Source organism: Myxine glutinosa, chromosome 9 (assembly GCF_964187855.1).
Source record: "Myxine glutinosa chromosome 9, kmMyxGlut1.1, whole genome shotgun sequence".
Lineage (NCBI taxonomy): Eukaryota > Metazoa > Chordata > Myxini > Myxiniformes > Myxinidae > Myxine > Myxine glutinosa.
Genome location: NC_136269.1, coordinates 11,598,905 through 11,616,404, shown reverse-complemented (window position 1 = coordinate 11,616,404; position 17,500 = coordinate 11,598,905). Strand labels below are relative to the sequence as shown.

General features: G+C 44.7%; 1 protein-coding gene across 1 annotated transcript in view; it reads right to left on the bottom strand.

Moving 5' to 3' along the window:
* The window catches only part of LOC137435642 (transforming growth factor beta-2 proprotein), a 124,650-nt gene that overhangs the window by 63,850 nt on the left and 43,300 nt on the right, over window positions 1-17,500 (bottom strand). The window contains exon 2 of the mRNA XM_068129583.2: window positions 309-392. Coding sequence (XP_067985684.1) covers window positions 309-392 — 84 coding nt within the window. The remainder of the gene's footprint in view (window positions 1-308; window positions 393-17,500) is intronic.

Genomic DNA, 17,500 nt, shown 5'->3' with positions numbered 1-17,500 from the left:
TTGGGTTGAGTCAGAAGACACACATGGTGAATTTGAAAGTGCTCGAGTTCTGTGTGCGCTCAAGGGTGGAGTGCGAATGAATTTCAACTCATGTCGAAAGTGCACTCAAATTCACTGTGGTCAAGTAAAGTTCAGATTGAACTCCTTAAAGAGTTCAAAGTTCAGGTCTAGTTCAGAGTGTGATTAATTCGAGTTCAGAGTGTGCTTTGTTCTCGTTCAAAGTGCGATCAAGTTCAGAGTTTGCTTCATTTGAGGTCGACAGAGTGTGCTCGAGTTCTGAGTGAAATCAGCCATGTGTGACTTCTCACCTTTCACTGCTGATAAACCTTTGCTGAACGTGGTTTGGGAACAGTGGCTCGTGTCATGATGAAAAGCACTCGGACACTTACAGCCTTCAAAACAAGAAATCGGACACATGTTAGAACAGCAAACCATCAGTATGAAGCAGCAGTACCAAATAGTCATTCAAATTGTCCCCATAATTGTAATTATGAAAACGCTTCCATCAAAAGAGTAATTTGTTTAATTCCATGCACAATTCAAGAAAACCGACTCGTTTAGACAGAACCATCCCACCAATCATCCTAATGTGCGCCAGAGGAAAATATCTTCTCCACGCGCACCTCGATCGATCAGCGATTTTCGTTCGCTGGGAGTGACAAAACTCCATTGACAATCACAGGAGCAGAAGTTCCAAATAAAACTGTATGCCGGATCGACATCCATTGCTTTTGAAAACTTCAACCCCGCCCCCTTCCCCCCATCCCGTGCCCCCCCTCCCCCTAGCCCTCCCCCTTCCACAGATCTACCGACGTCCCTTTTCTCCACTGTTGTTGTGCTTTTGTGGTTCCCCCTCTCTCCCCATCTTGTCTCCCGCTCCCTTTATCTTATGTTTTATGTGACAGTTTGTGTTTTTGTGATTAATGTTAGCTCTTACACGAGCCTCGATCTTGCATACAGAAAATAAATAAATAGTAAAAAAAACTGCTGTTCGAGACTTCCAATTATTACAAGGGAAATCAGACAAATATATTTCACCCTTTAGTCACATTGCACCTGATTCCAGCACCTTCACCAATTGTGCGCACTATCACAACAGTCACATTGAACGCACTGTTTCGTTGATACAGTAATGTGGAACAAAGCTTGGTATGAAGCCATTCCATACCTCGCATGGCCTTTATTGTATACCGGAACACCTAATAACAACCGGGACCACTATCCCAACGTATACCAGCTGTACTACCGTATACAACAACAACAACAGGCATTTTAAGGCCATTTTCCCTGCAAGAGCGGGGGTTCGCTTTGCGGTCCACATGACAATCTTCTCCATTTTGCCCTATTTCCTGCATCTCCCCTTGTTAACCCCCTTGCCTTCTTGCCAGTAGCTGTACTACCGTATACTTGCTGCCAAGCATGTACCACGTGCAATGTTCATATAAATGAATATATAAATAACAAGACCCAATCACATCTCTCACCCGTAATTCTTGGGGATAACCGATCAATTCTCACCTAATTTATTATCCCAGGTGGCTAAGATTTCAATTAATTAACCCCCATGCTATTACAGCCAAAGAGGGGAGCCTCGATGGTGCATGCTTCTGTCTATGCTGTCGCTGATGACTCGCCAACAAGTGATGAAACCGATCCGGCTGATGAGGCGTGTGGCATTCTCATATATGTACTACTTGTGAATGTCTGTAGCTGTGGAGGAACCTGGGTGGGGTTTGAAAAAGCAAAGCGATTACCTTGTGTAGCTTAGTTGCTCTTCGTTGCTTTATGCAATTTTCTTTGGATGGGAGAACATGGGGGTTAATTTATTTAATAATCCGCACCACTTGGGGTAATTAATTATGTGAGAGCTGATTGGTTATTTCCTTCATTTATGGGTGAGATGTGATTGGATCTTGATGCATGTGTGTGTATGTATGTATATACAGTGCCTTCAGAAAGTATTTATACACCTTGACTTTTTCATATTTTGAGGTGTTACAGCCTAAATTTTTTCAAAATGGATTTAAAAAAAAAATTGTCACCGATCTGCACAAAATACCCCAGAATGACAAAGTGAAAACAAGTTTTTAAATTTTTTATATAAATTAATTGAAAATGAAATAAGAAATATCTAATTTATATAAGTATATATAATTTACATAATTTACAGTAGGCTCAGCCCCCTGAGCCAATACTTCATAGATGTGCCTTTGGCGTCTTCTTGGGTATGTCTGTATTAGCTTTGCATATCTGGATTTGCGGAGTTTCTCCCATTCTTCCTTGCAGATTTGATCAAGCTCTGTCAAGTTGGATGGGGAGTGTCGGTGAACAGCAATCTTCAAGTCTTTCCACAGATTCTCAATGGGATTCAAGTTTGAGCTTTGGCTGGGCCACTCAAGGACTTTCACATTCTTGTCTGAAGCCATTCCAGTGTTGCTTTGGCTGCATGCTTGGGGTCATCGTCCTGATTGAACTTAAGTCTTCACCGCAGTCTAAGGTCTTTTGCACTCTGAAGAAGATTCTCCACAAGGATTTGCCAGTATTTGGCTCCATTCATTGTTCCCTCTATCCTTACACGTCTCCCATTCCCTGCTGTTGAAAAGCAACCCCATCACATGATGCTGCGTCGACCATGCTTCAAAGCAGGGTTGCTGTTCGATGGGTGATGAGCTGTGCTCGGTGTCTGCCAGATGTAGCACTTTGCAATTAGGACCAAAGAGTTCAATTTTCACCTCATCAGACCACAAAAAATTTTGCCTCATGCTCTCTCAGACAGAGTCTTCCATGTGCCTTTTTGCAAACTCCAGGTGTCCTGTCATGTGCATTTTTCTCAGGAGTGGCTTCCGTCTGGCACTCTCCAATAAAGCCTAGATTTGTAAAGGCCTGCAGAGACTGTTGTCCTTCCGGCAGGTTCTCCCATCTCAACAAAGGAACTCTGTAGTTCTGTCAGAGTGGTCATTGGGTTCATGGTCATCAAGATCCTTCTTGCCCGGTTGCTCAGTTTGGTTGGACGGCCAGCTTTAGGAAGAGTCTGGTTAGTTCCATATTCTTTCCATTTCCTAATGAAGAAGCTCACTGTGCTCTTGGGAACTTTCAACACTCTAGAAATTGTTTTATGCCCTTCCCCAGATCTATGCTTCCTCACAATTCTATCTTGGAGTTCTACGAACAGTTCCTTGGACTTCATGGTAGAGTTTCTGCTCTGACATGCATTTGTCAACTGTGGGTTCATGTATAGAAAGGTGTGTTTCTTTATAAATAATGTTCAATCAATTGAATTAGCCACAGGTGAACTCCAATCAAGTTGTAGAGACATATCAAGGATGATCAAAGGTAAAAAGGTAATTGGATGCACCTGAGCTCAATTTGGAGTGTCATAGCAAAGGGGTTGAATACTTAGACTCAAGACATTCAGCTTTTCATTTTTAATTATCTTGTAAAACTATTTATTTTAAAAAATCTACTTTAACATTATGAGGTATTATGTGTAAAAAAAGTGACAAAAAATCTCAATTTAATACATTTTAAATTTAGGCTGAAACACAACAAAATGCGAACAAGTCAAGGGGTGTGAATACTTTATGAAGGCACTGTATAATGACCTGATTCGATTCTGGGATCACGAGGTCAAAGGTCAGATGTCATGTTAGGTTAAAATCCTGTTACCATGATAACTTGTGAACCAGTGATGGCATTTTTGACCAAAGTTGGTACAAGTATGTAGTATGATGCAAAGATAAACTGAATAGATTATGGGGTCAAGAGGTCAAAGGTCAGATGTCATGTTAGGTTAAAATCCTGTTACCATGATAACTTATGAACGAGTGATGGGATTTTTGACCAAGGTTGGTACAAGTATGTCGTATGATACAAAGATAAACTGAATAGATTATGGGGTCAAGAGGTCAAAGGTCAGAGGTCCCATTAGGTAAAAATCCTGTTACCATGATAACTTGTGAACCAGTGATGGCATTTTTGACCAAGGTTGGTACAAGTATGTAGTATGATGCAAAGATAAACTGAATAGATTATGGGGTCAAGAGGTCAAAGGTCAGAGGTCCCATTAGGTAAAAATCCTGTTACCATGATAACTTGTAAACCAGTGATGGGATTTTGACAAAACTTGGTACAAGTATATATTATAATGAAAAAATGAACACATTCGATTTTGGCATAAAAGGTCAAATGGTAGAGGTCATGTCATGTAAAAATGTGATACTTGAGAACATCTGAAGGAATTTAAATCAAACTTGGTACAAGTATGTATAACGATATAATAATGTGGGCGGCGGCATATCGGTCGACGTTGTGACGTCAGAGTGCCATTCTAGTCTGTTATCGTACAAGTAAAATATCCGAGAGAAAATGTCACTTCTTTCTGTTGGAATCGTTGTACTTGCTTCAGCCATTATTGCGCTTGGTCAGGTGACATTTATCAACACTTCGGTGGATGAACAATTCAGCGATTTCTAGATTTGCTACTTTAGCGATGTACTCTGGCATATTTTTCATTCTTCGTAGTTATGAAAATGTTCGAGACCAAAGGTGTAGCATTTAAAGGCTCATGAATGACTTCAGTCTATAATAGTTTTGCAGCATATAATTTTGTACACACTTGATGTGGCTGCCATTGTTCCCCATGACATCCCGACATATGGAGTACCACCATACTCCATGATTACCTTTGTGGCAGTTTCATGGTCAAAGAACGATGAGCCTTTGACGGGTGATAGTAATCACTTTAGAAAAATGGTAGCTTACAGGTTCGTGCAAAGGATCATCAATGAATGGAGAAACAAGCCCCTGACAGGGTGCGGAGTTGTGCTTGGCCATGACACGAAAGGCCACAACAGTTCCAAGCAGCAGTCAATCTGCATGTAAGGGGGAGGAGAAGCCCAGGTTGGCAGTCCGTGCTGCCTATGAGTCGCAAGAGACGAAACAGGAGGAGGAACCAAGAACATCTTGGCTCTCTGCACATGCCAAGAAGGCAGCAAGGGAACAGAGCTGCATCCAATAACTCTTGATATTAAAAACACGAATCACTTACCCTTGGATCGTTCAATGCATTGGTAAGGAAACCACAAGAGCAAGCCCTTTAAAAACACAACCACAAAACAACCGAGCAATACAAAAACAAAACAATAAATGTCTCATCGATGATGAGCACAAAAACATATCCCCTCAGTAAATCAACAAGTACCAAAACATGTACCATCAGCAACTCGACCAGCACCAAAACATGCAACATCAGCAACTCGACCAGCACCAAAACATGTACCATCAGCAACTCTAGCAGCACCAAAACATGTACCATCAGCAACTCTAGCAGCACCAAAACATGTACCATCAGCAACTCTACCAACATCAAAACATGTACCATCAGCAACTCTAGCAGCACCAAAACATGTACCATCAGCAACTCTAGCAGCACCAAAACATGTACCATCAGCAACTCTACCAGCACCAAAACATGTACCATCAGCAACTCTAGCAGCACCAAAACATGTACCATCAGCAACTCTACCAACATCAAAACATGTACCATCAGCAACTCTAGCAGCACCAAAACATGTACCATCAGCAACTCTACCAGCACCAAAACATGTACCATCAGCAAATCTACCAGCACCAAAAGATACAACATCAGAAACTCTACCAGCACCAAAACATGTACCATCAGCAAATCTACCAGCACCAAAACATGTACCATCAGCAACTCTAGCAGCACCAAAACATGTACCATCAGCAACTCTAGCAGCACCAAAACATGTACCATCAGCAACTCTACCAACATCAAAACATGTACCATCAGCAACTCTAGCAGCACCAAAACATGTACCATCAGCAACTCTAGCAGCACCAAAACATGTACCATCAGCAACTCTAGCAGCACCAAAACATGTACCATCAGCAAGTCTAGCAGCACCAAAACATGTACCATCAGCAACTCTACCAGCACCAAAACATGTACCATCAGCAACTCTAGCAGCACCAAAACATGCACCATCAGCAACTCTAGCAGCACCAAAACATGTACCATCAGCAACTCTAGCAGCACCAAAACATGTACCATCAGCAACTCTAGCAGCACCAAAACACGTACCATCAGCAACTCTACCAACATCAAAACATGTACCATCAGCAACTCTAGCAGCACCAAAACATGTACCATCAGCAACTCTACCAGCACCAAAACACGTACCATCAGCAACTCTACCAACATCAAAACATGTACCATCAGCAACTCTAGCAGCACCAAAACATGTACCATTATCAACTCTACCAGCACCAAAACATGTACCATCAGCAACTCTACCAGCACCAAAACATATACCATCAGCAACTCTACCAGCACCAAAACATGTACCATTAGCAACTCTACCAGCACCAAAACATGTACCATTAGCAACTCTACCAGCACCAAAACATGTACCATTATCAACTCTACCAGCACCAAAACATGTACCATCAGCAACTCTACCAGCACCAAAACATGTACCATTAGCAACTCTACCAGCACCAAAACATGTACCATCAGAAACTCTACCAGCACCAAAACATGTACCATTATCAACTCTACCAGCACCAAAACATGTACCATCAGCAACTCTACCAGCACCAAAACATGCAACATCAGCAAATCTACCAGCACCAAAACATACAACATCAGCAAATCTACTAGCACCAAAACATGTACCATTAGCAACTCTACCAGCACCAAAACATGTACCATTAGCAACTCTACCAGCACCAAAACATGTACCATTATCAACTCTACCAGCACCAAAACATGTACCATCAGCAACTCTACCAGCACCAAAACATGCAACATCAGCAAATCTACCAGTCACCAAAACATACAACATCAGCAAATCTACCAGCACCAAAACATGTACCATCAGCAACTCTACAAGCACCAAAACATGTACCATTAGCAACCCTACCAGCACCAAAACATGTACCATTAGCAACTCTACCAGCACCAAAACATGTACCATTATCAACTCTACCAGCACCAAAACATGTACCATCAGCAACTCTAAAAGCACCAAAACATATACCATCAGCAAATCTGCCAGCACCAAAACATGTACCATTAGCAACTCTACCAGCACCAAAACATGCAACATCAGCAACCCTACCAGCACCAAAACATGTACCATCAGCAACTCTACCAGCACCAAAACATGTACCATTAGCAACTCTACCAGCACCAAAACATGTACCATCAGCAACTCTACCAGCCCCAAAACATGTACCATTAGCAACTCTACCAGCACCAAAACATGCAAAATCAGCAACTCTACCAGCACCAAAACATGTAGCATCAGCAACTCTACCAGCACCAAAACATGCAACATCAGCAACTCTACCAGCACCAAAACATGTACCATCAGCAACGCTACCAGCACCAAAACATATACCATCAGCAACTCTACCAGCACCAAAACATGTACCATCAGCAATGCTACCAGCACCAAAACATGTACCATCAGCAAATCTACCAGCACCAAAACATACAACATCAGCAACTCTACCAGCACCAAAACATGCAACATCAGCAAATCTACCAGCACGAAAACATACAACATCAGCAACTCTACCAGTACCAAAACGTGTACCATCAGCAACTCTACCAGCACCAAAACATGTACCATCAGCAAATCTACCAGCACCAAAAGATACAACATCAGCAACTCTACCAGCACCAAAACATGTACCATCAGCAATGCTACCAGCACCAAAACATGTACCATCAGCAAATCTACCAGCACCAAAACATACAACATCAGCAACTCTACCAGCACCAAAACATGCAACATCAGCAAATCTACCAGCACGAAAACATACAACATCAGCAACTCTACCAGTACCAAAACGTGCAACATCAGCAAATCTACCAGCACCAAAACATACAACATCAGCAATCCATCGATGTGGCTAGGCCTGTCAGAGGTGTAACTGGCGGCGGCCATCATCGGCGGTGTCCTGGCCTGGTTTCCTTTTGCCTGTTCTCTTCCGAAGTCCTTGTCAGGGAAGGGAATTATTTAACGTTGTGTTCGGGACATATCTAAATGTCTACAGGTGTGCATTGCCATAAGGGACAAAGGTTTGATGACCAGGTGTGACGAACAGGGGTTTATCTTTAATCCCTAACTATTTAACACACGAACATCCTGGTATGTTCACAAGTATGCATCTTAACCGACAAATCGGACAAACAGAACTTATTACAAGGTAGATTCCCTATCGCGACAGTCGAATACCTACCTACACAGATCTATCTGGCTCTAGATATTGCTTTACCCCCCGACATAATATGTACCATCAGTAACTCTACAAATACCAAAACATTTACCATCAGTCGAGTGCATACCTCTGCCTGGTTGGCCATATCACTCAATGGTGAAGAATCATTTTTTAAAATTATACTAGGTGGATCCAGATCATTCATTGTCACACACTCAACCGGGCCACAAAGTTTCGTCCAAATCCATCCATAACTTTTTGAGATATCCCACTATGTATCGTTTTTGGCCTTATCACCCAATGGTGAAGAATCACTTAAAAAATTTAATAATTCTCATATCTGAATCCATATTCAGATCTTCACCAAAATGGATTCGAATCGTCCTTGTCAGACAGCCAAGAAGTGCACCATGTTTCGTCCAAATCCGTCCACAACTTTTTGAGATATCCTGCTATGTATCTTTTTTTGGCCCAATCTCCCAATGGTGAAGAATCAATTAAAAATTTATGGAAGTCGGATCCGAATCCGAGTCTTCACCAAAATCGAATCATTTCTTCCTCGTCACATACGCTACATCTTCGCCAAATTTCGTCCGAATCCGTCCACAACGTTTTGAGATATTTTGTTCACAAACGGACAGACAAACGGACATGGGTGAAAACATAACTTCCATCCACCTTTGGTGGCCGAGGTAAACATTCACCATCAGTAAGCACCAAAACTACGTAGCAAGAACCAAAGCATTTACCATGAGTAATTCCGGCGCACAAACAATTCCGAGCAAAAACCACGGACACATTTCTCATGATGAAAACGGCCCAAAAAAAAAAATCTCATTATTCTCACAGGAAACAAAACATGCTTCATCAATAACAACATCCCATAAACATGTTCAATGCGTCATACATCCACAAAAACAAGTCACATTGGTAACATAACCACAAAACGTCTTTTCAGTCACAACTATATATATATACCGGTATATACTTTCAACCACAAATATACAATACCATACAAGCTTCACTGGCTCCCCATCTCCCAGAGAATCCAGTACAAAATCCTCCTCTTGACCTACAAAGCCCTCCATAACCTGGCCCCATCCTACCTGGCTGACCTCCTCTCCAGACACACTCCCACCCGCAACCTCCGCTCTGCTGGTACCAACCTCCTGACCCCCCCCCCCCCCCATCCGGACCAAATTTAGATCCTGGGGGGACAGGGCCTTCTCCATCGCTGCTCCCACCCTCTGGAACTCACTACCTCACACCATCAGAGACTCCTCCTCACTCACCACATTCAAAACATCACTCAAGACCCACCTGTTCAACACTGCATTCAACATTTAACCCACAGCATCTAACCCCTGACCATCTCCTCTCCTTCTCCCTCCTTTGTGCTTTGAATATTTCCCTATTGATTCTTCTTTTTTTGCAATTGTTTTTATGTTTTGCTATGCATTATGTTTTGCACTCTGTCAAAGCGTCTTTGGGCTTCCTGAAAAGCGCTATATAAAATAAATGCATTATTATTATTATTATTAAGATAAAACACAGTCACCACAGATGTCTGTCCCCTTTCATAAGGGTATGTTTTAAAGGCCAATCTTTTTAAAGAACGTGTGTTCACTATGGTCCATTTTTTAAGATAAAACGAACTCGAAAAACCTTTTTCCATAAAAGAGCAATTATCTCTTCTATTGGAAATGTAGACGGTGGCTTGGAAACGGAGCCTCAAGGGCGGTGTACAGAAGCGTTTTTTTTTAAAATAACAATAAATGCAAGGTGCAGGGAGGGGAAATTTGCTGCACATGATGTGCAATGTGCACAGAGTAAAACAAGTGTTCATTTACGTCCATATAATGTCCAATAAATAAAGACATAAGCACACCTGACACTCAGTCAAGGCTTCAGACTCAGTCAAGGCACGATCATGAGGCTGCACCGTAGAATAAACTGTTCCAACCCGTCAGTTTTGACGGGCTTTTTACTAGAATACAATATATAAGAAACACGTACCGGTACCTTCAGCAACAACCGGCAAAGGATGTAGGCCATAATATCAACGAAAGAGGACAGGACCATCTCCTCCGTGGACATTTTTGGCAAGCGTTACGCTGGGCGGTTTGCCATCCCTCTCCCCGGGTGAGTGCAGGGATTTGGAATTTGATCATGGTGCCGGGGATAGCTCGCCAACCCTTTGTGAGAGACACCGTGGGAGCTTTAACATCCACCAACTAATGTCAGCAGACAGGACACTCAGATTAACATCCATCCAAGGGATGGCACACACATTGATGAATCACCTTGCCTGTGAAACACTGGGATGACAGTTTATAACTGGGTCAGGATTCAAACCTCGGCAAGAGAGCTAAAGGGCAGAGGCACATACCTCAAGGACATCCTGTTAGTGTATACATATATATATATATAGTTACGGTTTTCCACCGCCCTTCCTACCCTTACCAAGGGGAGATTAAACCCCTTGTTCTTTCTGGGCCGGCGTAACCGAGACTTGAAACGCCCCTCCCGGACAAACGCAAGGTAGGGTTTCGGGACCAGTCTCGCACGTACCTAAATACCTGCGCCGCCATGGAAGCGGGGAACCAAGCCTCACACGGGCCACGTGTAATTTGGGTACACCGAGCGAATTGCATACCACCTGGTCCGTGCAGTTACCGTTGGTATTGGAACCCGATTAGAGCTGTTTTATTCGTACCACGCTTAGTCAATGATGGAAGAGACGAAACGGTCGAATAAAGAAATAACAGGTTTAATTATTATTTACACTTATATGTACAAGTCGGAAGAAGACAGAGACACAGAGCAGCCTTATACAGTCTAATGCTTAATTCCCAGACACGGGCCCGATCACACTCTCAAAGGGGAAATGCAGGAAGGATGGTGTTCACGCGCTGCCTTGGTCGTCCAGGGATAGTCGGATCAATATACGAAAAAAACTCACCTAACCCCAAAAAATTGATACAAAAGGTTTTTCAATGGATTCTGGTACCATTGGGCATGCAAAATAACATACTAAAAATCTAGTAACATCTGACTTCCGGAAAGGGGTCATTTTCAAGATGGCGTCCAAGATGGCCGCTGGGAGCTTAAAATGGCCATATCTCAATTATTATTCAACCTAGAAAGGTGGTTTTGGTGTCTAACCCTAGGTTTTAGGGCCCAAGGAATCCAATTGAATCAATAAAATTACCATCAGTTAATTATAATTAACTTATTATTTCTATAAGTTAATTAACTTACCATCAGTTAATTAACTTATTTATTGACAAGTCCAAGATGGCATCCCAAGGTGACATCCTGATCCACTAAAATGGCTCTGTCGAATAGTAGTCAACCTAGAGAGATTTTTTCAGTGTGTATACCGAGGTTTAAGGCACCCAGGAAATCATCAAAATTACTTAAATAAGCACAAAGTAATCAGGTAATCCAGTAAGCCAGGTTTACCAGCCCATTCGGCATTTGTTGTCTTATACAGTTAGTCGTTATTCATCGTCATCCTCCGACTCCTCTGGAAGAAACTTGTTATGTGGATTGTCACATTCTTCAAGTTGGCACGGTCCACAGGCAGTAGTACATGGTAGTCCATATCGTCTACAAGAGCCCTGCCCCCCCCCCCCCCCCCAGGCTATAGCTGGGAAAAGTTGTGTACATTTCTTTTGGAAATGTCTAAAAAATATGGATTTTGTTTATGCATATATGTACCAAATAATATACTTATTCTTTTTGAGATGAAAATAAATTGTTTGTCAGATTTTTCAGCCCCCCCCCCCTCCCCAATATAAAATAGCCTGTCCCTTGCCATAACCTCTCAAGCTTTGTACAAACCTTTGTCTGTAATGATCACTGAATACTGTGGACTGGAGTCACAGGTGGCAGTGGTGTAGACACATTACACTCTTATCTCCAATCTGAAACACACACTTGGTTCATTAGCCGGTGAGTCGGAGGATGACGATGAATAGCGACTAACTGTATAAGACAACAAATGCCTAATGGGCTGGTAAACCTGGCTTACTGGATTACCCGATTACTTTGTGCTTATTTAAGTAATTTTGATGATTTCCTGGGTGCCTTAAACCTAGGCACCTACACACCTTGAACCACCTTAAACCTTAAAACCTACACACCTTAAACACCTTAAACCTACACACTGAAAAAATCTCTCTAGGTTGACTACTATTCGACAGAGCCATTTTAGTGGATCAGGATGTCACCTTGGGATGCCATCTTGGACTTGTCAATAAATAATTAACTGATGGTAATTTTATTGATTCAATTGGATTCCTTGGGCCCTAAAACCTACGGTTAGACACCAAAACCACCTTTCTAGGTTGAATAATAATTGAGATATGGCCATTTTAAGCTCCCGGCGGCCATCTTGGACGCCATCTTGAAAATGACCCCTTTCCGGAAGTCAGATGATAATATATTTTTAGTATGTTATTTAGCATGCCCAATGGTACCAGAATCCATTGAAAAACCTTTTGTATCAATTTTTGTTGGGTTCAACCATATATTGACCCCTCCAGAACACAACCCTGGTGTTTGGCTAGCGGCTGGGGTGCCAGCTTAGGATACCTAGGATCCTGGGTTCGAATCCCGGTCGATCGCTGAATTAACGCCAGGGGGGTTGACTCAGCCTGTCATCCTTCGGAGGTCGGCTAATTGAGTACCAGTTCACTGGTAATTCCCTGCTTGTCGTAAAAGGCGACAAACAGGGATGGCGGCAGGAAGGGCATCTGGCCATAAAACATTGCTTCAAAAAGAGGACCAAAAAAACAACAACAACCACGGTCCCCAAAAAAGGTCCAACCCCCGCTTTGCGGGGAAAAATGGCCTCTGAAGGTGGTTTTTTTTTTAGGACAGCTTCGCCCGACGTGGCTCTCCACGGTCACAGCATGTCCCGCGAAGATGGCAAGCAGGTGGTGGAAGGGATCCTTGTAGCGCATCTCTCGAACAAAGGCCAGGAAGGCGGGAGGGAATGTATGCGTCTCTCGGCGGCTTCGCGGTTTTCCACAGCGCGTTGAGTTACCGGCACGCGATCACTCACGTAACCCAATAGAGGCTTGGCCTCAAGCTCAACCGAGCGTCCACTTTGGAACGAGCACTTATACTTGGTTCATGCACGTCTTTTCTCCGAACATGTAACTCTCATCAATACTCAGTCAAGCGCCTCCTCTCGCAGAACCGCAAGCTCACCTCTCCACAGAAGGACTCCTGTGGGGGCTTCGCGCAACGGCTTTTATTGCCGCGCCCTGAGCCCTCACGAACGTTCCAACCACGACCTGTGACCCATTGCCGCAGCCACTCCTTTTGAGCCCTGATTGGCGGCTCGCGCTTACCGTCAGCTTCTCTGCCGCCCTCATTCAGTCCCTGCTCGATTTGCCAGGCCTGCCTCGGGTTAATTCGCGCCAAAAAGCCAAAGGCAGCACAAGGAGGCATAAGGAATTGGAGGCGGCATAAGGCAATGAAGGACCTACTCTCATTATTCTACTCAACGCAAAACTAACACAGGAAAAGGACTATGCTCACAAATACTAAGAAATAACTGCACTATCGCGAGGCTACATGTTGTAATGTGACTAACTATGACGGGGAAATTTAACCTTTATTGTACAAAACTCAAAACCGCAATATATATATATATATATACACACACACACACATACCCGGCGTTGCCCGGGTTCTTTTTGAATGAATTTAATACTATAATTCAGCTTTTACTCGCGGCCGTAGAAGACTGACTACTATAATACAGCTCAGCTTTTACTTGCGAAATGGGCCCAACCCGGCCGAGGCAGCCTCGACAAGCCTCGCCACCGAGCCGATAACCTTCCTGGGGCCCGTCCTGACATTTTTTGTGGCAGAAGATTCCTCCTATCTTTCACCGTTCAGGAGATGAGCACGTGCAGACAAACAAACAAAAACTTTATTTCGTATATATAGAAGATATATACAGTCACGTGAAAAAGTAAGTACACCCCATGTAAAGTTTTGACTTTTTCAACATATTTCAACATACAGCTATTTGACCTTCATTTCAACAATATTGATAGATAAAGGTGATATAATATAACAAATATCATGAAACATGATTCAGTCTTCAGTGGCGGAGGTGCGCATGACCTGGGTCTTTGTGTCCACGAGGCCGAATCGCCACTTCCGGAGCAAGCGTGAAAAAGGGTATCGGGTCAACGTCGCACGTACCTTTAACCCACGCTGCCACGAAAGCAGCGAACCTCGCACAACCTCGCACAAGCCACGCTTAATCGAGTATGCCCAAGCAGTATGCGTATCACGTGACTCGTGCCGTTGCTTTTACGGAACCCGATTCGAGCGGTTCTAGTCGTACCATGTGAGGCCAATCAATGGAAGGGACGGGAACGGTCAAATAAGAGGGATAACACAATTTATTTACAATGTACAATAATCAGGATGAAGGAAAGAGGACACAGAGTAGAAGCTTAACCAATATAACTTATCCACAGACACAGGGCCCACTCACGTACACGGGGAGAAGAGAAAAAGTCCGCGCGCCAAACGCGCTTTGCCATCGGTCGCTCATAGATGGTGTACAAAAGATGTTTCACAAGTTTGCCATGGCCTGCCCTCATGTGAAATCCCCCGGTTCACAGTTCAAATCATTACACATTTTTCCAGAAGCACAATAATCACACCTTACTCATTTCCTCCAATAATCATCACTCGCTCTCCAGTTTCGACTCTCACGACCACATCAAAACACATAACCACAACACAAAAACATACGCCACCCACAAGACACTGTGTGGCCCCCATTCCATCCCCTCACCGGCCATGTCATCACTCTCACCCACCTCCCAACTCCAAATTACATGTCCCCAAAATTTCCACAAGCAAGTCCTGAAGCCTGGGACAGTACTCATCCAACACTCACCTCAAGTGCAGGTAACTACCGGTTGGTCAGGTCCAAAATGCAATCCACCCATACAAATCCCAAAATTTCACATTGGGCCTACCAAATCTCTCCAAATTTCTCTTTTGTCCCCACTATACTGGCAGGTATGTGGATCCGCATCCAACAGTGATCATCACTACACAACTACCTGTGGCCACGACAGCTCTGCATCTCGACCGTGCAAGGGTCATCGGGACAAGGTGAGCAGTCAAAACGCCAACATGGCCCATGAGTGTCCATAAGGGTGCGACCCACCATCCATCCTTCGCCCCCCCCCCCCCCCCTGCGAGGAACACGGCTGCACCAGCTCCAGCTGGCCAATGTGGTGAGCACCTGCTGCCACAACACACACTACCGCACACACAACCTCGGCCCTGGGGGAGACGGTCGCAGTGCGTGGCATTCCCCTCACGTCACCTACGCCGCCCTCTCGTCCCCAGTCCCCCAGTCCACAGAACCGCAGCCCCACCCAGTGCTCACCCACACTTGACCACACCAAGGTCCAGTCGACAGCCATGCTCCACCAGGAGAACCACCCAGAAGACATGGTCCACACACCTCGGACACCCATAGCACCACTTTGACCCCCAGACCACACAAATTACATCCCCATGATCCCGCATCCCAAATATCAGCACAGTCGCCCCCGCAACCAGTTGAAGCTGTGTCCTGCTACTCTATTAATTTTATCACAGCCTCAACACTTTGGTCGAACACACCTGGATCAATAATGGCGTCACTATACAGTGTCCACCATTTCTCTTCACAAAATTCACCCTTAAATCTGCATCGAACCCACAGATTACCCATGCCAAACATTTATCACATTTCACTCACCTCACCAAAGAAAGATGCTTTGCCATACACATGCCAGCCGAGCATGGCCCATATGCTCGGCTCGTTACACATCTCCCGATTCAACAATCCCTAGGCTCTCTTCCCAACCCGAGAGTCCATAATTCATAACGGAGCATCTGTGGAAGGTCACTCTCACACCATCACGTTCCACAGATGCCCCAATGGTTGTCCGGCAGGCTGTCTCATTCCTGTCCATTCGGTTTGACCCGAGTCCATCGCCCAGCACAACATGTCAGGTCACCACATGCTGGCTGTCCCAGAGTCTCAGCAGGAGGGTGTCAGGCCGCATGCCCAGGTGGTCACTACATCAGGCCCAAGCTGGCCGTCTGCAGTGCCACCACCAAAGTGCGACACACAACACCTCCCCCTAGTGGTCCTCAATAAATGCCATCCCATGCTTGAGAAACCACCTCGGACCCCCCTGGAGGTCTTAACCCCCACCAGGGTCCGGTGACCCTGTAGGCCTGAGCCACCAGCTCGGACGGCGCCCCGACGGACAAGGGACGCCACACTCCACCAGACCCCCTGTGGGGCCCAGGTCATACCATGCCACCCATGGCTGGACCCCACGTCCAAATCTCGCCAGCACAGCCCCCCAGCTGGCTGGCATTCCCAAATTTTGAAAGGGGCAAGTTTTGTCCGAGGCCATCTCCAATCACCTCCCCTTGTCCAAATCCCGCAGCCCGGGGACCAACTCTCCCCATGGTTGCGCCAAATCAAACTCCCATTTAAATTTAATTTTAAATTTTCTTTTAGAAATTTTGGCTCCATGTGACCAATCACCGCAGCTGCAGGTAACAACCTCTGCCACCGGTTGTTCTGCTTCTCCCTGCAGCTGGTTCAAATTCTCTACGGGGACCAAATCTTCAGAGGCCCTATCCCCCGATCCTCAAAGGTCCAAATCCAGCCCGGAGTCAAAACACACCCCCAACTGGTTGTCCAATTTCGGAGCCTCCGTTGCCAAATCGTAGTGTACGGTGAGAGCCCCCATGGTCACCTCAACCACCTCCTCGGACCGACTCACCTCATCACCCAGGCTCCTTTGGGCCTGGTCAAACCCTACCTCCATGCGACTGTCCCAGTTCCCCAGCCGCTGGATCAAACATCCTCATCATCATCATCATAACAAATCATTTCTGGCCCCGCCAGGTTTTCATCAATATCCCCAATAAATACCCGGTCCGGCTCCATTACACGGACCCCCCCTTGCTCTGCACCACCGCCCTGGTGCTGCACAATTCCAAATTCATCCCCCGGTTGGGGTGTTGTGGCATCCACCCGGTCCCGATAAACAACCAGGCCAGAATGTGGGAAACATTCCCCATTACAATTCTCACATTCCAAATTTCCTTCCCCATTCACCTTGTTGGAGTGAATTCAGACTCGAGTTTCTCAAAAGCAAAACAAAGATTGTTTATCAAAAAACAAATAATA